The sequence below is a fragment of the Melopsittacus undulatus genome, chromosome 4, assembly GCF_012275295.1.
Source record: "Melopsittacus undulatus isolate bMelUnd1 chromosome 4, bMelUnd1.mat.Z, whole genome shotgun sequence".
Classification (NCBI taxonomy): domain Eukaryota; kingdom Metazoa; phylum Chordata; class Aves; order Psittaciformes; family Psittaculidae; genus Melopsittacus; species Melopsittacus undulatus.
The window spans coordinates 104,210,018-104,237,393 of record NC_047530.1 but is presented as its reverse complement, the minus strand read 5'-3'; the positions used below and the strand labels follow the sequence as shown (position 1 = coordinate 104,237,393).

Below are 27,376 nucleotides of genomic sequence, written 5' to 3'. Positions count from 1 at the left end.
ATGTTTTCAGCTCAAAGAAGTAACTTTGCTATTGAAAGTTCCAAGCACTCAGTTATATTCTACCAGTAGTGGCATATCGAATATGAAGATTTCTTTTCTTTTACCTACATGGTTAAACCAGAAGCAGAAATGACAGTAAACACTGATTAATTCCTAAACTATTCCACAGAAATAAGACTGAAATGCTATCATTAGTCAAAACTAATTCAGTGATGTCTTTAAGCAATTCTGAATGCTTTTTCTTCATACTTACTTTCTATTCCCAAAACAAGCGACAAAAAGACCCACCAACTTTCAGAACAGAAGGTTGCAGCAATTTATCTATTCCCTGAGCAGCAGGGCAAAATAGTCAATTCAATTAAAGAGTATGTACTAGACCAACGGTATTATTACTCCTTGTGGAGCAAAGGGTTCCAAGTGTCAACAGACTGGCAGTGAAAGAAGAGTCAATGGGTAAAAGATCAACTTTGTTTTTAAAACATTCACACAAAACTTCAAGCTGAAAAATGGACCATTTTAATCCTTTTCTGAAGCCCATTAACTCCTTTCTACTAAACACTGCTTACTTCTTCAGAACACTTGTTAAAAATTGAGAATTATTGATCCTTCTTAACAATTTCAGAGATAATAGTAAACAGTCTTCATCCCCACTACTTCTATCCCTCTTCAATAGCTAAGAATGACTAGGAGGGCACCTGCCTGTCATATCATGAGAATGGCAATTTCATTCATTCATTAGGATGACACCCATGGATCCACTTCACTTTTATTGATATAAATTATTCCTATCAAAAAGGGAAAAAAAAACAGGGAATACAGAAAAAGGAAAATTATATCACAGAAAACATAATAAAAGCACGGCCAGTGCAACAGATGGAACACACCTTCTTCCCAAACGAGAATAAAACATAAACAGATAGATGGTTATAGAATTCCTTTTTTAAACCTCTGACTTTAGAGATTTCAGAAGTTACCTGTGCCACCTTTCCTTCTGGCATGTCTAAACTATCTCTTACTGATATTCAAGCCTGTTTCTTCTTCTAGCTCTCTTTATCTCCTTCTCCCATCAGACATCTTTAACTGCCTGACTGACGGTGGTATCACCCTTTTAAATCTTTCCTTCATGAGATGAACAACTGAAATGATTTCTTCAAGTGATATTTTTCTAGACCCCTTTGCAATTTTTACTACCCTCTCAACTTGCAAGTTGAAACCAGAAAAAGCGTGAGGAGCAACTGCTGCACAAGTTTCACATAAAACACTGTTCTTCAAGGTTACTAGTCCTGTTTTATGTCTTTGCATTCACTTTCATTTTGTTCTCTTTGGATCCTGAGTTACCGTTTGAACAATATTAACACAAGAAGTGTCAGCTCAGCAACAGAGTTTTAAAAGTGCAATATTACTTAGTATGGTCATTTAAATAACAGCTTGTTTTTGCTGCATTGTAAGTTTCGTAGGCTCTAAAAACCTTATTAGTATTTTATAACATTAATAAAAATTGAATTTCTTTCCCTCTGCAAACTATAGGAAAGTTATTGCAATGACTTAATGGTAAATGTGCCATTTACCATTAACTTCCTTCTGACAGAAAACACAATTAACCTTAGCACACCTCCTACCATATTGTTGGTAAACTGTCACAACTGTATCTTGTATATTTATCAACTTAAACTGAAAAGACAAAAATAATAATTAAAAATCCTTCCTCCATAATTTGTTTCATTTCACCAGTGACTGAGGTTAAACAAAGATAACGTTAAACAAACAAAATGTTTGAGTATCATGAAAATCAGTTTAAAAACTATGAGCAGAATTTAAAGAGTGGTGCATTTCCTAGAAATAAAAAATCACACACAAAGCAATTAATCCACACAGTGAATGGAACCCCAGTAAATCAGCATTCATGCTAATGGAGAGAACATGTAAGTGGACCTGAGCAGAAACTGATGGTTTAATATTATAACATCATACTGTGAATGATAAAGCATGTGAAAGCATTCACAGATGAAAGTCCTTTTAATGACCTAATGGAGTACTTGTAAATTCAGGAGTATAAATTCATATTGGTACTCGTTTGATGATGAGTTTATGCACTACAATTAGTCACATGGATCCTCTCTGATTGATTCTAAATATTAAATTCTATCGTATTTGAATAGTATTTGAACTTGTCACTTTAACTGAGATCTACTTCTTATTTCATATTAAATTATTATGCTGGGGCTTTTCTTTAGCTTTTTGTTTTGGAGTGGTTTGCTTGTTTAAATCAGAAGTCCTGATTCTTTTACATCTGGCTACTATAACAGGTGTAGAATAAACACCACTAAAGCAACTTTCCCAAACTCTGCCAGCCAAGCATAAAGAAAAACAGAAATGGAATGTGAAGCATCTTAGTGGAGTAATCAAAATTGTAATGATAACAGAGGTACCGTGCAATTTAATCTTCTAACTGCAAAATGATGTCTTGACAGACTAATAACTGCTCACCGCACTGTCACTCTACTCAAAGACAGATTCAAACTGAAGGTGAAGAACATTTCGATGGCCAGGATGGGAACAGAAAATGAATCTTATCAAAGGCAAAGCACAGAGTTTGCTTAGCGGGGTAAAGCAAAGGCTGATAGGCAACACGATTACCATGTATAAATACACAAATGGGAGTAAACATCAGGAAGAATGAAGAGCTACTAATGTCATAGAAAATGACTGCACAATAACAATTATGTATGGAGTGAATGATCACATTTGTGGAAATAAAGGAGCTTTTTGAAAATATTTTAAATTCAAATAGTGAGGAAATCTGCTCTTTAAAACAGATGGATGAGTTCATAAAAACATTTGCTTGCAACATTAGGCAACGTCATCTTGATGATGGAAAAAAGTTTCTGCTGGCTGTAAGCCTGTATTACTAAGATGTCAGAAGACCAATTTGAGGTTTGCAAGACTTGGAGCCCAGCACATAAAACCTGTAGCCCTTTGCTTTTTGTAAATTACTATACACATCAGCAGTTAGTAAAAAAATAAGTAAAATTTATTTTAATAGCAAGATTAATAATGGAAATAAATCCTGGATAGAATAATGCTTAGTATGCAGGAACACCAAGGACTGAAAAGTTATTGTACGCTCCCCTTCTAAACTTCCTTTAAACACATAGTTTGAGACACTGTTCAAGTCAAAATAATTAGCACAGAAGATTAACACCTCATTTAGATATGCTCAATTCATAAGAGCCAAAATAAGACCAACAATGTCAAGGGACTGTCAAAAGAACAGGATGATTATATCCGTATTCAAGATGTTTTCAAGTAGCCCTTATTTATATAAACTGCAAATAAAATGCAAAGGTAGAGATGAGTATCTTTACAATGAAACAAAGGGAAAGTTCCAAGCATATCAGATTAATGTAAATTTCTAGCTTCTCAGGATGCCTTTTCTACTTAGAATGGAGAAGCGAATTGATTACTTTGCAAATAATACAGTTGAAATTGATTTTTTTACCACCACTAGCCTTGCCACAGATGAATACAGCTTTAAAAAGGATTTTCAAAACAAATGAAGTTCTGTGGTTAATGCTCATAGAATATAAATTATCAGTTTACAAAAAAATACCCAAACAACACCCCCCAAACCAGTGTAAATACTGAAAAAAAGGCATTATCAGCATACAGTACATAATACAGATAGGATTTGAATTACATGGCTCTTTGGCTTTTCTAATGTTTAAAGAGAAGGCAATAGCTAAGGAAATACCTATCCTAACTGATGCACATGGGACTTAACCACAAGAGTGCCAATATACCTGTTACTTAGGGTAGAACACACATCTTTTCTTACATCCTCACTGAAGAGCTGACAAAGCATGAATGCCTTCCCTTTGGCATACACAAAGTAGTATAGTTACACCATGCTCACATTAACGCGTGTTGCACGAATACATCCCCAGTGAGAAAGCAGAGCCAAAAAGTTGTTTTTAAACTGTTAGAATATATGTTATGAATACTTTCTTCCCTGCCATCTCACCACCAACTCTAAGAGATGAGCTTTATTCTGGTTCTTTCCCATCTCTAGTGTGCAGGCACAAGCACCATCAAGCTGGCAAGACAGGAATGTATATTTAAAAAATCGTATGGCAGAAAGGGAGTAAAATCCCAAACAAAAACCCAACAAATATATTTTAATAAGGCCAATTCTGCTATATAGGAAAGATATCAGTTGAAAAGAACTGAAAAGGCACTTCATAAGTTACATGCTCTGTACAATGGATGTGCCTTGTAACAACGAGTAGACCAAAGCCATGAGAAGAGTTACAAACTTCCCAGGTGCTTTTTAAAGAGAAACATCTAATACCACTTTCTAGCACTACATGCTAATTCACCTATGCAGGCATAAGCAATTTATGGTCTTGAAAGAAGTCACTCACTGGGTAAGCAACTCCAAAAGGGAAAAATTAAGATCTCACAGGTAAAATTTAAAACTACATTTATCTCGGAAAACACCGTTCACGCATTTTGTTCTTATGATTATTAGGATTAGCATCTGCAAAAGCCACATCTCATTCTGCCTTAGGAGACTACTCAATTGCCATTTAAATAACACTTTTTCTCCTCAAGAAGGCAAGTATAAATATTGAGCTCAAAATGCCTAACAGTCGTATAAATACCAAATTAAACTGTCTTGTATTTACAATACTGAACTTAGTATTTAAAACACTGACCTCAAGATTTCTAATAATTTTAATTATTTTAAAATCATTGGAGTTTGAGGGACTTTCAAGGAGAATTGCACCAAATTCCTGGGCTTGATCTTAGTGTCTTCTGTAAATTCATTGAGCTGACACTTTGCCACATAATAATAAGTCCTTAAATTTCAACGTCTTAAGGAGAGGGTGAACAAGGGATGTTGTCACCATCTTCAACTACCTAATGGGTGGGTTGCAAAGAAAATAGATTCAACAGTCTTCCCGGAGGTGCACAGAAAGAGGATTAGATACAATGGACATAAACTGCAGTGTGAGATACAAGTTAAACATTGCAAAGAGGTTCGGCGCAATCAGATCTAACATTGAAGTTGGCCCTGTTGGACTGGAAACCTTCAGAGGTTCTTCCAATATAAACTATGCTGCATTTCCCAGACACAGATACTATTTATTCACAAGAAGTGATTTTTTTGTGCTTTATCTACATTCGTTTCATGAAGAAACCCAATATGAAACACTTCCATTAGAGATAATTAATACAAACACTTTGCTATCAGTGGAAATTAGTCATTTCTGCACAATTCATGTACACAGCAGAGAATTTCTCAGACACTACCACTAAGAATAAAACAAAACTACCTTAAATGAAAACAATTCAAAGCCTGCACAAAGATGATGGTATTATGAGACAAAGCAGTAATGATGATACTATATACATACAAACAGCTTTTATTTCACTCATTTGAGAATATCTGACAGTTTGAATGGTTTTCACTACCTGGACTGCTGGTTAATATGGCAATTTTAACAAGACTGCAATCTGTAACAATGTCAGTGTTGCATATTTTTCTTGTCACAGTAAAAGATATAATAAAAGGAAAAGACAAGAAATGAGGACATCATGAAACAAGTAAAAAAGGAAAAAAGGCAGATCAACTTTCCTCCAGTTTTGTGTAAGTTTGTTCATCAAAGGGTAACAGAAGGAAAGATAAGAACTATGAATAAAGTTCAAGATAAAAAATAATGTAGGACTACAATAGCAAAATTTGTAGGGCATATTGGTCTAAAAAAATCATCTCATCAACTTAAAGAATCTAAGTGTTCAAAGCAAGTATTTTATAGCCAGCAGTTTTTATACATTTCCACAGGAGATGCAATTCATGCCTACAAAGACCATCTCCTACCCCAGTCCCAACAAGATACATCCCAATACAATACAAGTAACAGAACTTCTCTTCCCTCTGCATATTTTACTATTTATACATACAAGGAAACTGCATTAATCCTTCTGGCAAGCGCCTCATTGTAAGAAACTAGAATAATACAAATTCAAAATTACATGTATTAAACTCTTAACTAATGTCAAATATAATTGCAGATAGAGATTTGCATTTTTACAAATGTGTTTCTAATGCAAGGCACAATGAGATTATTGCATCTTTGTTGTCCAGTGTTATTTAAAGTTTTTGTCAATAACTGGCAAGGAAACAGTATAGGTCACTTTAACTAAGCCATTATCCAAGGAGGATAAGGGGAAGGTAAAAGTAATTAATACTGTCTTTGATAGTACAAATGCGGAATTAAAGAATGAAGATCATTCTCAAGGATACTATTGTGGACTCAGTGACACTGAAAACCATTTGAGGTTATGGGAGATAATTATTACATTCCCAATGCTGTGCTGAAAGGGCTATAGAGACCCTGGATGTATAGAGGCAAATGCTGAATGTAATGAATACTGAATGTAATTAAAAGGGTGGACTGGAGTCACAAAAAGAAAGATCAGGAAAAGCAATGCTAAGGTTACTTTGCATCCTTCAGCTGCAAGTGTAGCCTATGGGGGAGATGCTGAAAAGCATCCTTCTGCCCCCTCATGCACAATATGAACTCTGTATCTGAAACAGATGTCATCACATTTGGAAAAAAAATATCCAGTTCTAGCACCAAGAATTCCCAAGGGATGCTGAAATACTGGAGGGTTCAAAGAGAAGCCATGAGAACTGGAGTAAAGTTGGAGAAAAGGTGATGGAGTCCATGGTATTGAAACAGTACATCCTTTCCAGGAGGAAGCTCTTTCTAGAATGAAACTGTATTTCATGACTAGTCCATGGAAAGCTATCCTTACCATGAACCACATGGTTTTAAATGTGGCCATAATTAACATTCAGAACTACTGGTAGGAGTATAGTCCATATCCCATTTCTAGAAATACTTATGCCAAGACTGGATTTTTTTTCTTTTTTACGCTTTAAATATATGGCCTAGTTCAAACAGCAATTAATTTGTGAAAGTCTATGCTTTAGTTTATCTCATTTCAGATTATATGATCACAGCAGCCCCTTCTACATTTATCATCTATGAGATATAACACCAAAGTAGCAACAAAATCAAGTGCTTACACAAAAAAGCAATGACAAGTAACTAATGCACTTAAAGCCAGATTCCAGATTTAAAAACACAGGTGACCTGCAAGCTCTCCACCCTCTTGTTTAATATGCTTATCTGACTATCCATGTCTAATAGTTTGTATGGTTTCCCTGAAGGCACAGAATGTGTTTGTCTAACACAGACCAAACAGTTTCAGGGTGTTTATTTAACCTGTTTCTTCACAATACATGCAATTCACTTCCTGATAATACAGAATTTAATAGATTTTTAAAATGACATCATCACTACAATTAAAAACTTCTTAAAGCATGCCAGATTTAAAACTAACAATCAACATTTTACAATGAAAACAGAATCAGAGCCCTAGCATCCTTTTGCACAGTCTAAAGAAATTAACATTCACACTATAACCTAAAAAAGAGCACAAGTAGCTCCCCAATATCTGCTGAATTAGAATCATAGAATAGTTAAGGTTGGAAAGGACCTTAAGATCATCAAGTTCCAACCCCCCTGCCATGGGCAGGGACACCTCACACTAAGCCATGCCACGCAAGCCTCTGTCCAACCTGGCCTTGAACACTGCCAGGGATGGAGCATTCACAACCTCCCTGGGCAACCCATTCCAGTACCTCACCACCCTTACAGTAAAGAACTTCTTCCTTATATCCAATCTAAACTTCCCCTGCTTAAGTTTTAACCCATTAGCCCTTTTCCTGTTCATACAGTCCCTAATGAAGAGTCCACCATCCCTATAGCCCCCCTTCAGATACTGGAAGTTTGCATGTGTGAGATGATCTTGGTGCTTCTTGTGATTTGCCCAGCTTTTTGCTATTCTTTCTGTGTTTCTCAGGAACAGCATTTGCACACTTCGACTTCCTCACATCTTCACATTGGTTAGCCCAGCTCAAACCATATAAGCATTAGTTAATCCATGAAGAACCACGGAATGGTTCTGGATTTGAAAATTCTGGAGTCTCACTAATATTTCAATTTTGTTATCTCATCATAGAAATTAATACATTGACCTTACAGTTAAAAGATTAATACCTACCTCTGCAAAAAACAAAGGTCTACATTAAATACCTCATCAGCAAAAACACCTCTGAAGAGGTGCCAAAGGCAACTGTTTTCCATTCTCAATGATTGTCTTCTACTAGCATATATAAAGTTTAAGTCTTTGCACCTCTGACTACAATAACTCTTACACTTCAGTGTCACAAAAATAGCAACTCACTAAAATAAGCATTTTTAAGCATGAATGTCTACTTAATCTAAGGTAACACTCCAGTCATTGCTGTCAAGTTTACCTAGAGCTGGAAACTACTGTTTCCAGGGTCACTGCCTCAGAGACAGTTCACCATCACATACCTTGTTGGTTCAGTGCTCAGAGGTCAGATTTGGAGCCTTCAGGTCATGGGACAAGGGACCATGTGCTGCTGCAGAAGAACCATCCTATGATGTAAATGAGCTCTGCTTCGTATCTTAGTCAGGGGACCCAGTTAGGCCAGGTACGTTGCAGCTCTGAGTGACAGTTCAGAGCAGCCTGATCACCAAACCAAGACCTTAGGAAAACCAAAAGCTGCTCTAACTTGAAAACCTGAAACTCCAGTCAATGTCAGGATCACAATCGTGTTGGTGACGCTGACAAGATTGTCATTGCTACTCAGTAGATGTGCGGTTCTCGAGAAGCCTGCTTCACACACACCTTAAATTGGAATGTTTAAGTTGATTTTGGGCCACTGACACTTTGTTTATTTAGAAGTGTTGAAAAGCCACAGATTTGGCACAAATCCAAATTTAAACAAAAATATGAGAAATGTAAATCCTGCACATTGCTCACATTTATCTATAAAATCCTTATTTGAGAGGGTAACTAAGGTTTCTAGAGCTGAGAGTCATGATAAATGGGATGAAAATATCTATTCCCTATCACAATCTTCCTATTTCTATTCTGATTCCCTAAGAGCCAAACATTTACTTTCAAATTACCCTGACTGTGTGTAAGCCATTCTGTATGACCTTTATAGGCTTCTGTGGTTCACCAAGGCACGGACGTTTTCTACAGGGAGAATCTTAATCTTTGAAAGTTTTTTTCTTATAGCTAAAAAAAACATGTTTCTATACCCTGTTGTATGTTCCCTCCCCAAAATTCCCAAGAGGAATAGTTGATTTATTTTGTTTTAGCTAATCAAAAGTCCTAAATAAATAAAAGCTATCTTTGAGCAATATTTTATTTCATTCTAAATGCTCTAACTACAATTTACTTAATTAACTAGATAAGGGAAATGGAAATTACAGGGGAAAAAAAAATCCCATTGTCTACTTGCTAAACGTTACAGGGAGATAATTTTTCTTAGCAAACAGCATATCTATACATCTCTATTTTGATACACAGCTAACAGCAGATGCTGGCTTGATCTGTCTGGAAAAGAAACCCTATACAACTGGCACAGCAGTTACAGGAGTTCTTATCTCAGACATTCAAATTACACACTAATTAAAACTATGCATCATTGAGGACTAATTATCTCTTAATTAGGTGGTTTGGTTCCTTTAAATCATCAGCTGAACTACTAACAGCGTTTCCGCTTCTCAGAAATATATCAACTATGCTAAATATTTACAGATGTTCTGGTGGCTAATATTGAACCTTTTCTAAGGTGACTGGAGACCAGTAACGAGTGGTGTCCCTCAGGGATCGGTGTTGGGACCGGTCTTGTTTAATATCTTTGTTGCTGACATGGACAGTGGGATTGAGTGTGCCCTCAGCAAGTTTGCCGATGACACCAAGCTGTATGGTTCGATTGATACGCTGGAGGGAAGGAATGCCATCCAGAGGGACCTTGACACGCTTGTGAGGTGGGCTGATGCCAACCTCATGAAGTGTAACCATGACAAGTGCAAGGTCCTGCACATGGGTCAGAGCAATCCCAGGCACAGCTACAGGTTGGGCAGAGAAGAGTTTCAGAGCAGTTCAAGAAGAAAGACTTGGGGGTGTTGGTCAATGAGAAAATGAACATGTGCTGGCTTCAGTATGCGCTTGCAGCCCAGAAAGCAACTGTATCCTGGGCTGCATCAAAAGGAGCGTGACCAGCAGGTCAAAGGAGGTGATCCTGCCCCTCTGCTCTCCTGAGACCTCACTTGGAGTATTGTGTGCAGTTCTGGTGTCCTCAACATAAAAAGGACATGGAACTGTTGGAACAAGTCCAGAGGAGGACACGAGGATCATCTGAATGGGGCCTACAAGAATGCTGGGAGGGACTCTTCATTAGGGTCTGTATTGATAGGACAAGGGGAAGTTTAGATTGGATATAAGGAGGATGTTCTTTACTGTAGTGGTGAGGTACTGGAATGGGCTGCCCAAGGAAGTTGTGAATGCTCCATCCCTGGAAGTGTTCAAGGCCAGGCTGGATGAAGCCTTGGGTGATATGGTTTAGTGTGAGGTGTTCCTGCCCATAGCAGGGGGTTGGAACTTGATGATTTTAAGATCCTTTCCAACACAAACTATTCTATGATTCTATGATCCTGTGACTGGAAAAAGAAATGAAATTAACATTTACTTTTACTGTAGTGGTGTAGAGGTTGGCACAATATGGTTGGCAATCCTGCACTGGTAAATTTTAAGACAAGCATTATTTGTTAAAGAAGAAAGGTACAATCTAATTAGAAAAGACCTCCTCATTTTAGCAAAATTTTAAGGTTCATAGGAAGTATTTTGGAAAATGCTAGATTGGATTTGGGCACATTAAGCTTTCAGGAATATTTTACAGTCTTATGATTTATTCTCCACACAACTGGTCTTGCAACTACAAGGAAATAAATGATAGATATTCTAGATAGTAAATTTTCTCAGATAAGAACTGGTAGGTGCCTGGTATTATATTTGATGACTTCAGAAAGAACAAAGGCAATCAATTACCCTAAGAGTCGACTTTGGAGTACTAATTTTCAACTACTTTATATAATGCAATAATTATATATGTAAAACGTATATCTGTAATAATGTAACTTTGACACAGAATTTTTAATAATGGTATTTAATGTGTTGAAAACCTGAATGGATTTGAGTTTTTGAACCTAGTACAGAAAGAAAAGAATCGTTACCTCCACACTGTGGTTCCACTGATTTCAATTCTCAAATAATTTTGAGTTCCTTCACTTAATGCAGCTGTTTCTCTAGAAATAATTCTAGAGTAAAACCCCTCTTTACATTGAATTGAGAAACAATGACAACATCTTTTTATACATTTTAATCAGATATAACAAACAATCCCATGCAAGATAAAAACTGGAATCTCCAGAGCTTTTTCTGTCAAACAAACTAAATGTTTCCACTCTGCCATGCCAAGAAAGGTAATCAGATGAGCCACTTTGGCAGACTATCAAAGTGCAAATGTATCATGAGTTGCCATGTCATGTTACTGAAATCTGTTTTTTTAGATCTACATTTTTTACTTCACAATCATCAGCTAATTCCATTACTGTCTAATTTAATTCCTACAGTCAACGGATAAAACCTGACAAAATACTAAGTACTATAATTTAACTTTCTTTCAAAATCTCTTCCAAAGCACTGCATACTACTAAATTTGTTGTTACTTGAACCATTTCCCTCCTATGTTCAGCTACAAAGCTGCATTTGCTTTTCTCCAGTCTTGTCATCCTACCCTTCTGCTTTTGGCCCTGCAGTTTTGCATGTCACTTCCTTCATGTTCAAGGATGGACAGCACCTGGTGCCTAATCTGACCACATTAAGCTTGAGTTTTCTTTCCAACTCTGTAGAAGACAATTTTCATAAGTATATGTTGTTGTTGTCATTATTATTTATCATAGAATCATAGAATAGTTAGGGTTATTATCATTATTAATACCATCATCACCAAACCTTACTTTAGACTATGATCAATATCATCATCCCTGTTGAAAACTGAAGCTACAGATATATTCCCATTTTAGGTTGTACCTCAGTCATCTACAAACTAATCCTGCCAGATGCCTTCTCTTCCTGGCTTTTTTCTGTTCAGAAAGAATTTCATGCTCCTTGCAGAACTGTAACTAAATGGTAGTTAAGTGCATTCCCCAGGTTTTTGTTCTTGCTATACTAATTTCAAACCTCTTTTTAAAGGGGTTTTATATTTACTGTAAGAAAACATCAAAGTTGTTTTGGAAGCTAATGAATCCACTTCATCATCAATACCTGTTTAGTGTTTCAAGAATTATAGTGTCTTCACACAAAGCTATAGGCAGTTACTCAGCAGCCTCTGTGAAAACCATTAAGGCACTTAGAAATTGAATCGTTCACCATAAATCACAAAGATTAGATTTAGGTGTGCAATCACTGATGGAGAAGGTTGTGTATAAATATAGCTACATGTGGATAAATACACATTTTCCAAACAAAGATTCTAGAATCATGACCATTGCAAAATCTGGAAAGGTCTTAAAAGCCAAAAAACTCTGATCTTTATTTGTTAATTTAGTAATTAGGTTTGTGCTACTGGTGCAACTTCTAATGGCAATGACCGACAGGTTTTACTTCTTGGAGCTTTCACAATATATAAGTCATTCGTGAATGTTCAAAATTCAAAATGAGCTCCGAAACAAAAAGAAATGAAATAAATTATGCTACACAATGAATTTTATTACAAGGGTAAATATGCTTCTTGGTTTACATTACACTCCTCCTTCAGTTGTAACAGACAGGCTATTAACAGGGGAAGGAAAATCAATTCTGAAACAGGAGCCAGTAAACTGGAAGAACATTAGTTTCCCCTTTAAAAAAAACTTAAATATTTATGTATGAAGTAGCTTTGATTATTTGTTGTGCTACATATGAATAAAATGTAAATCTTCACCATAATTCATTCTTCTGTTCTGACACACACACTAACACAGGGTGCCAAAGATGATTTTCCTCAGAAACAACAGTGCAGAAAAAAAAGAACCCAACACTATGCTACTAAAGCTTGCACTAGGCTTGTTTAAGACTCATTAAAATCCTTCCTTCGAACACATTTGTGCATTCCACATGCACACTAACATCATGTCTAACTTCGCTGTAACAATAATTACTCTAAGCTGTGGAAAGATGTCAGATTAACCGGAAACATGTTAGAGTAACTATTATATGATGAAAAATGAGTAACAAGCTTCTTTTCATTAAATATAAACCTAAGTTTCCCAGGCAGTGCTTTGTTGCTTAGGTCAAACGTTATAATTGAAACTGACCCTCCCAATTAAAACTCACACCTGTGAATCTATCATTTATACTATAGGGAGGAAAGGAACTAACACTTGTTATCTTCAGATGTGGCTTTAAATCACACAGAAAACTTGCTGCTCAAGCACAAATTGTGGTCAGACTTACAAGTTATACTTGTAAGAACTGGTTATAAAGAGGTATAGGATACTGAGACGTAGCAGCTGATGCGGAAGCAGGAATGCTACTGCTGTCCTTAGAGACAGAGTACATCGACCAGACAGCCACGACAGCATGTTAAGGGTATGTGCTTGTTTCCTATACAACTTGTTACTTTTCAGAATATGGGAGATATGTTGAAAAAAAGGGAAGATTTCTGTTACCAGCTTCAACACCAAAAAAGCCTAGCCATAAAATTAGTTTCCTGAGTGAGGAACATGTTGTTACTGCTGTTATTAATATTTGCTGTTATTAATATGAATAGCTGTCAGAAGCCCAGCCTTTATGACTGCTTCCTACTTCAGGGACCACTGACTATTATTTGATGTGTTGGCTGTAATTTGAGTTACTGCTTTTCAGTAAACGTTACAGCTTTCAAATCCCATTAGCAGTTGAGTCTGAATTACGTATCTTTCAAAACAAAATAAAAATGAGCAGAAACATTTTATGTGGCTTTGTCATATATTCAGTTCAGCAATCTAGTCTATTTATGAGAGCCGCACTTTTTCATGGAGTCCTGCTTAACATGTATAAGACACGGAACACCTAAAGGTTCTGTATTCATCCTTACTTTCCAGTCAACTCTGCATTACGGGAAGTGGAGAAAAAGTGATAGAAACTCTGCCAATAATTCAACAGGAAAATACCCAACATCCATGTACTAGCATATAACTACTACATTGTTCTGAGAAAAACTTATAGCTGTCCTCCATGTTACACCCCATAACAAGCCTATTTGTGGAAACAGCTCTAAGCTGAAGATGTCCTATATCATCAGCTTTCTAATGACCCCTTATACAACTACAGCACATTTCTGCTTCCCCTTTGATGTCAAGGAAGAAGAGATCACATAGCTAAATAAAATGCTTCTAGCACCAGGAAATTTAAATGCATCTTTTTCCTTGGAGGGTTGCACAGCTCTTACTAACTGAATGCCAAGCTGTGTGCCCATAGCCATTATGGAAAGAAAAAGGGTGCAGAGTAACAGGAACCTAGAGTACAATTTTATAAAGAAAGCAGGACTTAATCTGAAACTGAAAATTTCCTGAATAGTTTCTATGGAAGGCAAGTAATTCATTGCTATCCAATGATGAAGAACTTGTATTCTGAAGTCATTAGATTCACCAGTGACAAAAATACAATGCGTCCTTGGGTAGCTGCTGGTGAACAGTAATCACAGACCAGCGCATCTTCAGGAAATTGTTGTATGGACATAACCATCACATATCCTTCTTTCAAAGTCACAAAATCATATTTCAAAGAAGTTATTTTGTGTTAGAATCACGAGGGATTTATTAAGATTTGGGGGAAAAGAACTCCAAGTTTGTGAATATGTAACATGCATAATAAAAGTGTTTGAGGATGCAACTGTGAGCCATTAACGCAAATAAATAATCACCTGCTGGGATGTACAGTTTTTCCTTGTAGTCATGAAAATCTTGATAAGAACTGAATGCAAAAATAGAGCTAATATGGGTGACTTTGACAGAAAATGAAATTAAATGTCTTGCATAATGAGCCACCAAAACCCAAACTTTCCCAATGAAAGACACAAGTAATCTTAGCTCCAGTGCCAGTGTAACAGAAGGTGTAAAAGGAGTAGTGAAATGCATATCAACAACACAACTTGAAATACCAGTTACAAGGGTAATAAGGTCACTATTTCTGCCTCCATAGAAACTTTCTTTATATAAGCAATTGTTGACAAGTCACAATAAATAATGCAAATGCAGGAGACTGGTACTCAGATTGTATCTGAAAAATGCTATATGTGCTGAAGTGAGCACTTAGTTGTCTACAAAAATGTTGTGTAAAAGGCATGTGCCCAATTTCATGTTACTGTCTTACTTATTCCTATGAACAGAACACCTCTCAAGGAGGTCACAGTAATTTCCTTAGCTCTAACAGGATTAAATGAAACCTTCAGTACTGACTTGATATAAAGTATCAGTACGTCTTAACCAGCACGATCTGGCCAGCGCAGCGTGACTGCATTAGTGGAAAGGACTACAGTGCAAATAGTTCTGTGTCTATGACCACTTATACACAGGTCAGCTCCTGTAACATCCGAAGTCCTGCACTAGAACACAGAGCTAACTCTTTAGTCACCATAGAAAGACAAGGGTGACTCATTCAGGGAACTGCTTTCTAGACCATTTGAAAGATTACTCAGAGACCATCTAGAAGAGATCCCCATTTCAAACCAGAACTCAAAGCCATTATCAGAGTCTTTTCATCAGTATAACAGTAACATCAGGTTTTTAATAATTATCATGCTTTAAACAAATGCTCTCTAATATAGTAATAGGCTGGTATCATTTTTGCATACTGGGAAGGTGAAATCTGGTAAGCTAAGAGATGTAAAAGATTGTAAATACTAGAACTGTGAGCCCACTTAGTACTGGCCTTGGAAGCTTCAGCCTCTGGATAGGGATGAACCATGACTTCCCTCTCTTAATGCTAAATCGCAGGATGGCTCATTACTTTTTTAAGTATCTATTATGTACAGAATCCTAAAGTTAATTAAGTAAAATTAAACCTGTTTCCTCTGAAAAGTTCCCTACTCCATTTATCATTTGAAGATCGTATCTACTGTTAGAGCACCAAACATAAGAAATGTATATGGATAATGTGAATTCTGGATATTCCCTTGGGAAAAAACAAATGACAGCATAAACCATGTCAGAGCTAGGTAATAAGCTTGTTGGTTTAGGAAGGGAAATATAAAGGACAATAATAAAAGACCTTAAACAGTTTCCATAACTGGACCTCAGCACTCCTTTTCTGCTGGATAAAATTGGGATGACTTAATTTCTAGATGGAAGAAGTTATTTTATAAAAAAACCATCAGTACAAGGAAAAAATGCAATACTCAAGGACCATTATCTCTGAGCCAGAATCATCCAGACTGATGAATTTCAATGTGCCTCAAAAATAAATACAGAAAACTCTTTGCAACTGGGGCAATTATGGAAAAATCTAATTATGGAAAAGTCTGATTAAAAAAAAAAATCAGTGAGGGGAAGAAGGAATTAAACCAATGATCAGGGATTCCCTTTATCGTGCATTAAAATGTGTTACTCCTAAGGTGTTATGCTGCAGTGGAAACACAGCAAAGAAGGAGCTGTAATCTGCTGCCATCTGACACAATTGCACATGATAGGAATACATCACCTTAATAATGTTTGTCTTACAATCATGATACAGGCTCCTTCCAATCTTCAAAGTGAAAAGAGTGTGTAATGCATTTATGGCTTAAATTGCTTCGTGGGTTTGTTTAGGAAAGCAGTTGAAGTTGTTCTATGCTTAGAAAGTGGGATTGGTGAGTATAAAAAATACCCCTACTATGGAGAGTGAAAGAAAGCAGTTAACCTTCAGGGGTTTTCTTTATATGAATCAGTGCATGCAGAAATGTTAATAAAATGCACAAATTCATCCTTAAACACTGTGTAACACATATTTACAGCTAACATCCATGTACAATTAAGAAAACTTTAGCTTTATGTATCAAAACAGGAATATTATTTATCTGCCCATGTACTTAGAAGATGACTGATTTAATTCAGGAGGCTCCTCAGCAGATTTTATCATTTATATATACATTTATTCAACCAGCTCTGTATTTTATAAAAACAAGGAGGTGGGGCCACCAAAATGGAATTCTGTATAACAGTTGGAGTTAACTGGCAAGTATTTTAAGCTTATTCTGGTTGCCTGAGAAATCGTTAGGAATTATGAAGTTTTATGATCATTTTAAAAACTTAATTTTTTAAGAATTAATTCCATAAGGGAGCTATAGCCAAAAGCTGGCAATCCACATAAAATGCTCCTTGATTGGTGCAGGGGACGCAGTACTTAGAAATGCAACTATCGTAATGGTAACTATAAATATTGCTGAAACTTCTGGGGAGGTAAAAACCAATCATCATTGCATTGATTTTCTTGAGTCTGCCACTGCACAGTACCTCACTACTCCAGAAAGTACTCAGTGAAATTGATTACAATGAAGTCAAAGACGAATATAAATTCTAACCAAATATACTTAAGTGTAACTGAAGTTGGTAGTATTGCAATGTAATATAGACACTCAACCTTTAAGAAAAACAGAGGCTAAGAAACCTAGTGATTAACAAAAGATTATACTCAAATACTAGGTACCTACATACATATTTGTATACCCTCTTTTATGTACATATCTAAATGCTTAAGATATATCACAAATAAATATTTATGTTCAATAATTTTAACTGCAGATTTTAAAACCAAAAGTTTGAAGTCAGCTCCACTACCATAAGCAAAAGCATCGTAATTCTTATACACAAAAAACACAGCATGCAAATAATACTATTTATATACTTTCTGTATGAGTGAAAAGATTCAATTCAATGTAAAGCTGTCAACATCTCTATAGCACAAAACAGTCACACTAACCTGTATTTTGATTGGCCAGGAGAAATTGCTGACATAGACATAGAAAGTGATGTTTGGGTTGCTCCGAAAGTTGAATTTTTCACAGGAAAAACTATCTCTGTATTCCTTAATATTAGCTTTAGAAACAACAGGAATCTCTTCTCCAGATATTGTGCCAGCTAAAAATAACACATAATGTAGACTTATTTATGTTTATCACAAACATTAATCAATGTTAAAGCTGTCAAAGTAAACTTGCACAAGAAACAATTTCTTTAACTACTGTTGGTGTCTTCATTCTACAAGTTTAACAACCTTTTATTAGAGTTTACATGGCACATTAGGTATATTTCATACACATATAGAAAAGTCATAGAAACTCCTACTCTGGTTTCAAAAGATTATGTATTAATCATAACATTGGTAGAAGTGACATGAATTTTAGGAGAAAGTTGTTACAGTCAGCTAAACAGATAATATGCTTTCCTCTAGTAATTTACATTCCATTTCAATAAAAATCCATAGGTTAATAAAGCTTGAAAGTGAATTTGGCTACATCTTACATTGTTTCTGTAGGGTTTCAATTGTTCATGAAAGCTTTAATAAGATACCTACTAATCGACATATACACTTTTTTGCAAATACATGGATGACTATGCTAAGTTGAAGGAATAAATAGAATTTACTAACTATGGGATATTAAAATACTTCAGAATGACACTGATAAAGAAATTCATGAGTTTATGTAAGACAAACTCTGAATCTTTTTTTTGTTGTTTTTAATTTTAGTATAATTTCACTTTAAGCATCGTGCTTCTCTCCTTGGATGTGTTTTCAGAAAGTCAATTGAACCAATTCAGAGAAACTGTCTAAATGGAGCTTTTCTTCCTTCTTGAAACAAAGAAGAGTAATGGGGTTCAAAGTTGGAGGAAAATAGATAAGCAGCTCCTTTTATCAGCATACACAGAAGAACTTTATTGTTTGATATCAATGTTAAGGTTAATAATTAAATTTTTAGCTTGAATACTGAAACAAAGAAATAAAATCTCAGTCTCTGCAGTAGTTAAGGAAGTAATTTATCTTAATTAAAATCACAGCATTTCATAACACTGTCATTTTAAAAATTTAAATAGACTACAAGCTTTTCCTACCAAAGTAATTTTAATTGAATAGGAGAGAAAGTTAACATGTTAATGAAGCTTTGTTCAGATTGCAAATTATCATCTGAGGTTTAAATAATATAATTAATAATTGCACACTGATAATGGCAAAAGAACACATTTGGTAAAGTTTCATTATCAAAATTAGCAACAAAGAGACAATCAGGTTAAAATAGTTTAAAGGATCGTGAAACCATATGGGGAAAAGTCATAAGACAAAAGTTTACCCTCACCTGTAGAACCAATAGACCATGTAATATTGAGGTTGAAGTTGTTTGATGCATTAATTGATATATCCAAATTTTTATTTGACTAGATAAAAAAAGAAAATATATTGAAATTAACAAAATATATCAGAATGTATTGAATATAACTACTGCACATAACAGAATACAGCCTTTTAATAACCTTACATTTCCATTTTATACATAAATGGTAGTGGTAATAATTCAGAGCCAAAGGCGATCCTTTCTTTTGCTTCAGTAAGAATAGGGTTCAAATAATCATATAACTACACCAGCTACCTTTTCAGACTGTGATAAAAATACTGAAATCATTCTCTTTATAAAATTAAAGAAAAATAATCATGCCAAATGGCTACATTTTAATTACAGTCCAAAAAAAATTACTTTTCTCATCTGCTAATGAAGATTTCTTAACTGAAGGGTATATTCCTTTAATTCATCACAGGAAGATACTGAAACTTGTTAATCATGGGAACAATAAAATAAACCAGCTGATAATTTTTTGCAGTATTAGTTGTTCTGAACTACATTTAGAAAGTCTTCTAACCATTTAGAAAGTTTTATCAGTGAATTGCACTGAAATAATTTTCAGTTCTCAAAAAAGATTTCAACTATTTATCTCTAATACCTTATGGGCACTTGGGAAACCTTTAATCATGGTCAAGTATAATGGAAATCTTAATCATGACTCTCCAAAACTTGTCTAAAGGTAATAACATTTTCTCACCTGTTCTGGATTTGCTATAAAGTTTATGGCAGTGTGATGGCGATCATCCTCTTGTAATAAGCTGAAGGTAAACTGATAATCAATCAAAAGGCTGTCTGTGGGCAAAACAGGAATTAAAGGTAATAAAAGAGATTCAACTGTAAACATATTAATAATGTATGCAAGCATTAAAAAAATTTACCATTCATGTGGATTTTAAAAGGCATGGAGTAACCTATACATCAGAATTACCCACATGTATTTCACTGCTTTAGTATTTGCACTATAATGTCTTGAAGCAATAAAGTGAAGCAGCAACAAAAAGAACAGTATTAAGAAAAATAGCTATATTAAGAAGCCGATCCTATCAGGGAGGCATAACAGCTACTACACATAACGAAACAGTCATTCCTTGAAAGGTAATTATTCCAAAGTACACTATCAAGAATTTTTAGTTTTGAAAGTTATCAGTTCCTTAAATTTAGTCTGAAATAATTATTTGAATATTCTGTTCAAAATGCATTTAAATACTTTAATTTTACAGTTACATGCTTTACTATGCTATAGAAATACACCTACATACCTATGTCAATACAACACATTTTAGACTAACCAGTTTTAAAACTTGCATCTACAGTAAAATTGTATAGCATGAAGGCATGATACTAAGCTAAATAGGACTGGTAATAGTAAAATGACACAGTGGAATTTTGAATAGAAATTATATAACCACAAAACACATCCTTTCTAAATTGACAGAATTCTAAGAGAATTTGTAAGTGGCAAGTGATACCAAATTTCATGCAAGAAAAACAAGTGGTAGTTTAGTATTGACTCAGAAAGATTACAATTCAAATGGCATTTGTTCTGTCCAATTTTCTTGCAGCCTATGAAAGGACTGGAGTCTTCCAGCAGTTACTACTCATGCCATTCCTGTCACTGAACACTAACAGCACTCCCCTGATGGCCAGCTAAGGTTGGCATAGATGCAGAAGGGAGAAGATGACCCAAACCATGTTTAACCCTTCCTGGAAGGAGCATAAAATGATTAGGACTAGTCAGAAGACATAAGTTTTAAGTATCCCATCGTTCCTCAAGTTGGAGAAATGAGATTAACCCTTATGTGGGTCACCAGGAATGACTGAAAAGGAACTTATCTGCAGGGGAAAAAGTTATAATTGGATATTTCAGGGTGAAGCAGATTTCCAGCACTTCCATAATGTAAGAAATAGACACAGGACGGCTGTTGCTGCGATTCATCAGCACTCCATGTAGAATCCCAGCAGGCAGGTACTAAAGAATGAGAAGAGTCCTCAGAGATGTAAACTGTGTTAGCTGGTTAGTAATCCTTCTGCAACAGACTGTTGTGAACCAGAACTGGGTGCAGGGGATGGATCTTGAATACTCTGGTACAGGCGCAAATATATTCAGATCTAGCAGAATAAATCTAACTCTTTGACCAATACGGTTCTACAGGGATCAAAAGATTCTGGTTTTGCCTTTGTCACAGCAAATAAGGAGGGAACTTGTAAGTGTACCTTGTTCAGATTCTTATTCTGTGCATGTTCAAGTATGGTCAGATGCAAGTTATCTTTGATGAGACACCCTAGTGAGTAGTTTTGGAGGCCTATTTTGATCCACATCTTGACGGCATTCTGCTAGTCACCAACAACACACAGTATGTTACAAATAAAAAATGTGATCATAAAAAGAAAATCAGTAAATACAAAGAGAGTGAAAGACTAAGTCAAAGCAAGAAAAAGCTGTGTCAGCTTTTGTTGGACTCAGTAGCTTGCTTACTGCTGACAATCACCTTTTCTGCAGGAACACATCATCTGAAAAATACGTTTTATTGTATCCCTCGGGAAGCCTGACATAGAAGGAGAAAAAAGCTTACTGGTCAATGAAGCATGAATATAGCCCACTGTATTGTCTTAATAGTTAAAGAAAATGGTTTGGGGTAGGAGTTTTTTTGTTTGGTTGGTTGTTGTTTGGTTTTTTTTTTTATACTGTGTGGAAAGAAAATTAAAAGATAAAGGAGTTACATGAAAGGAATTACCGTGACCTTTGAAGCTGACAAGCCCACTTTCGCTATCATTAGACACCACAGTTCCACTATTCAAACAAGAGTAAATTGATCTATATGTCTTAGGTAATAAGTTTTGATCAGGTTTTTGCATGCTCTGAAGGCAAAAGATAAATAAATATTAAATAACTCATTTATTATTAATACTATTGTACAGTTCGATAACTAAACAAATCTTATTAATAAAGTCTCATTGAATCTATTAGTAACATTGTATTCTACCTACATATGTAACAGTAAGATTAATCATCACACCAAAACATATTTAAAGGCAGCAGGCCAGCTAAAGATGGCAAGTAGTGACTGACCCCTTATTAAAGGGATTAATAAACCCTTTAATAGTCATGAGTAAAAAGGCCAAAAGGCTAGGAATAATGTATAGATATGCTAAATCTCCTGATCTGGTGAACTTGTGACCCCATGAAATACAAAGAACTACTTTAGCATGAACCATTGTAAGTGTATGGTGGACAAGTAGCACAGCATGCACTCCTATGGAATTTCTGGCTACTGCTAAGGCTACAAATGCAAGAAGCACAGTAGACAGGCCTTCTGGACAAGATACTGCTGATTTGCTCAGAAAATATGGAAAATGGCCATTTAAAAACTCCATAGTCATCTTCTAAACCCAAACTGTGCCCTCTCAGAGATGCAGAGCATCACCTGAAGACCAGGGATATATAGTTAAGATATCATTAGGCAAAACAGGGAGTAGACACAGGACTCCTGTCTCCCAATTATATGCACAGCCTTTCTGCACACAAGTTTAAAAAAGATATCAAAGTCATTTACTCTTAAAACAGTATGACTACTTTTTTCCTGGGGTTTCCTGTTATATTTAATGGTTGTTTGGTTTCTGGTGGTTTCTTTTTGTAAAATTTATGTGTTACTTGCTAAAGCCAAGAAAATAGGAGCTAAGTTTTCAAAGCATTCAGGAAAAGTCTTTACATTGATAAAGGATGTCACTCTATTACAGTTCCTCACAGTTTTACCATCTGTAACAAACCAGAAAACTATTTTCACTTTAACTGCATTTTTACCTACAATACAGTTGCAACTGTCAATCATAAAAAACAGCAAGATGGTTACATACAGTGCCTTTTATACTCAAGATATCCCAAAGTACTTTCTGGTGTTATTAATTAATTAGCAGTTAATGAATTTGATACTCCATTAATACTATCAAAGATAGCTGCATATTACACACTGTATGTAGACATTATCTCTTTTGCGGTACTCAAATGGCTTTGAATACCACAGCTTGCATTATTAAAGAAGGGTTCTGAAAGCCAACTCATGGAACTTGCCTTGAGATTCTTCAAAGGTGGCAAAGGACCTTTAACTTATGCCAAGCCAGTCCTACAAACTGGAGAGAGCAGATCTTCACTAAACTATTCAGGAGGAGCACATTTCTCAGCAATAATAAACACAATTTATGAAGGTTTTTTTCAACGTGCAGCAGAGAGGGACAAATCATTAAATCTCTACCTCAGCCACAGATTGGATGCTGCAAAGCAGAAATACATAGCTCTTCATAGATGATTCTAATCATAGAATCACAGAATCAGCCAGGTTGGAAAAGACCTTTTAGATCATCATGTCCAGCCATTACTCCCAGACTGCCAAGACCACCACTAAACCATGACTCTGAGAGCCTGACCTACATGGTTTTGAACACTTCTAGGGACAGTGATCTCACTGCTGACATGGGCAGCCTCTTCCAAAGCCCAACCACCCTTTTGGTGAAGGCATGTTTCCTAATATCCAATCTAAACCTCCCAGCACAGCTTGAGGCCATTACCTCTTGTCCTCCTGCCAGAAGAGACTGCTCCTCTACCTCACTACAACCTCCTTTCAAGTAGCTGTAGAGAGCAATAAGGTCCCCTCTGAGGCTCCTCTTCCCCAGACTAAACACCCTCAGTTCTCTCAGCTGCTCCTCATCAGACTTGAGTTCCAGACCCTTCACTGGCTTTATTGTCCTTCTCTGGCCTGCTCCAGCACCTCAATGTCTCTGTTAGTGAGGAGCCCAGAATTGAACACAGGATCCAAGGTGCGGCCTCACCAGTGCCAAGTACAGGGGGATGATCACTGCCCTGGCCCTGCTGGTCACACTATTTCTGATACAGGCCAAGATGCTGTTGGTCTTCGTGGCTGACTGGGCACACACTGGCTCATGTTCAGCTTTGTCAATCAGCACCCCAGGTTCTTTTCCATTGAGCAGCTTTCCAGCCACTCTCCCAGACTGGCACTTTACAGGGAGTTGTTGTGGTCCAAGTACAGGACCCAGCACCTTGCCTGATTGAACCTCATACCACTGGCCACAGCCCACCAATCCAGCCTGTCCACATCCCTCTGTAGAACCTTCCTATCCCTCAAAGATCAATGGTTCCAGCCAACTTGGTGTTGTCTGCAAATTTACTGAGGGTGCACTCAATCCCCTCATTCAGACCATCACTGATGATATGAAACAACACTGGCCCTAAGACCAAGCCCTCAGGGACACCACTAGTGACCAGTCACCAACTAGATGTGATATGACTGAACACCACTCTTTGGGCTCAGCCATCCAGCCAGTTTGCAACCCAGCAAAGAATCCACCTATTCACACCATTAGCAGCCAGTTTCTCCAGGAGAATGCTGTGGGGTCATCTTATCAAAGAAGGAGGTCAGGTTGGTCAAGCAGGACCTGCTCTTCATGAACCCATGCTGACTGGGCCTGATCTCCCCATTAATTCAAGGAAGATGACTAAAGTGAATATGATTTGAATGAAGCAGAGAGCACTGCCTAACTCAGTTATGTGATTCAACAGTGCAAATTAAGTCAGGTGCAAATGAAGGAGCTGGCATTGAGCAAACATTTCCTTCCCATCTTTCTAATGACTGCAGGAGTATGCTGAGGAAGTTTCACAGCTTGGAGGGAGGTTCACTTTCATACTCAGATTACCTTCTGAGTTGGCCAAAACTTAAAGAAAGATTTGCCTGGACCTGTTCTTAACTTGCACATCCCAAATGTCTGGAAGGCTCTAAAGGTACAATTTATTAGAATATAAATTAGAAGAACTTTAGGGGAAATTTAATGTGAGAGTAGAAATTAAAGGGATTGTAAAGAAGACCATTTATTGTATCCTGATGCTGTTTGTCTCACTCTTCTTATTCCCTAAGTTTCAGGCTATACCCTAGGAGACTCTTCCCCTACATGCATCCCACAGCTCTCAGGGAAAGTATCACTTCCCTCTCCTTCAGATGGCTTCATCTGCAGCAGACCACAGCAGGCAGAATAGCTTTCCTTCCCTCTGCCAAGCTGCATCCAGAATATAACCCTAAAACAATCTATGCCAATATATCCCAAATTCACATAAACAGACTAAGCAGTTACACACTACATCACATCATATTTCATAGTGCCATTCAGCCTAAACACCTTTGCCTGGAAGTAAATACAAAATTTAATGTAAAATTTCATTGTAAGAGCACAAGATGTTTGGAATAATTACATAATAAATAGACAAGTGCATTACATTTAAATGTAGAAAAATCTATTTAAAGAACATTCAGTGTATCCTGCTGATACATGTTGTCATATATATTTACAAGCGTGAATTTAGAGAAGCCAGAGATTTTATTCAATGTATATTTGTTTCTACTTTAAACCTTTAAAAAGCCACTCTAAGTATTTTCACCCTTTACATAAACATATGAGACTTTGTAGAAGTGCTTCAGTTTATAAAGACAAAGAGAACAGATTGCTTCAATTAGGAAACAAACCAAAACTAGAAAAAAACTCACTGCATTTATATTGTACCATAGGATGACAATGAAAGCACAATGATAATGAATATTAAACATAATCAAACTGCCATATGAGAAACACTTGATAAAAGCAATCTTGCCATGTTTATCTGGTTGACCTACAGAAATAAGACTTTAAAACTGTTTTCAAAATCAGGTGAACCCTGAAAATGAAACAAATTCAAGCAACAACAACAATAAAACAAACACCATCACTGCTGAGAGGTAGCAATCAAAATATTATCAATGGCCATTAACAGCCAAAAATTAAATATAGAAAGTTATAGAATTATTTTATTGACTTATAGAAGACAATGTGTGACTCTCTACAAGTACCACTGATGCACGCTGTGGTTCATTTTGGTGACTCATTTTTCTGTAAGAATTAAAAATATCTACAACACAAATCCCACCTTTTTTCAAAACATATTTCCTTATCTAAACTTAATTCTCAACACATTTCAAATTCAAACTGTCAATTAGCTACAACGATTTTCCAGAAAGCCTAGGTAGTTAGCCACCCAGACTCTTAGCTGTGGAAAAAATGGTAATGACATTACAGAATGAGTGTTGCACTTTTTTACTTCTGAAAAAGTTAACTGAAAAACAATGTACTGAAACCCTTCTTGTTTTTTAACAATAGCTTGCTCTTCTATCTCTCCCCAAACTTTTGGAACTATGCAGAAGACAATTTCATCTTAGTTTTGGTTTTAATAAAATCTTAATATCCAGCTTCTCATTTTTCTGAGTCATCAAAATAGTCCATGTTTACATTTTTCCAATTAATATTTTTTAAATAAATATTTTAAAAAACCCTAACAAATAAAACCAACAACTTATGTTTAGAGTAAGAGATAGAACCACTGTCACTTTACAACAGTGATAATTCCTTCCTACTTCATGCTGGACTCTAAAACATCCCATGTGTTGTTGGCTCAGATGTGCAGCCCGACCCTCATCTCAAATCTGATAAAAGATACAGCCAGACAGAAGTTAAAGAGACACAAAATTAAGTATAATCTATAAACTTCCTGAACTTTTATGTTTAAAGTTTCACAGGGGAAGTTCTTGAGGACATAGAAACCTCCTATAGAAACTCAAGAGTCCACAGCTCAGATCTTAGTACATCACCACAGAATATTTGGAACCCACCAGCTGGGTATTCTTGAGATAAAGCTTCTCCAGGAGTCAGCCCAGTGCATGCTAAACACAGCTACTACAAAGTTATGTGCACGACTAAGTTGCCACATCACCACAGTGTAGCCTCCTCTTCAGAGCTCTCACCAGGAAAATGTGTTGTAGGCTGCCTTCTTTTTGACGGTATTAAAACCAGCTCCTCCTATTTTTGCCTAGCAGGGTATGTGCCTCATCTCCTAGTGTAGGCAAGGGAAAAGCAGCAACAGGATTCACATCGGCATGGGAAGAAAATTCAATTTGCACACAGAGACTAAGAGACCAGAAGAAGTCAAATGACACA

The 27,376-nt window shown here is 36.2% G+C and overlaps 1 protein-coding gene across 1 annotated transcript in view; it reads right to left on the bottom strand.

Moving 5' to 3' along the window:
• The window catches only part of ATRNL1 (attractin like 1), a 498,994-nt gene that overhangs the window by 277,518 nt on the left and 194,100 nt on the right, over positions 1–27,376 (bottom strand). Inside the window, exons 22-24 of the mRNA XM_005154514.3 lie at positions 20,046–20,140; positions 19,307–19,385; positions 17,935–18,092 (exon numbers count right to left, since the gene is read on the bottom strand). Coding sequence (XP_005154571.2) covers positions 17,935–18,092; positions 19,307–19,385; positions 20,046–20,140 — 332 coding nt within the window. The remainder of the gene's footprint in view (positions 1–17,934; positions 18,093–19,306; positions 19,386–20,045; positions 20,141–27,376) is intronic.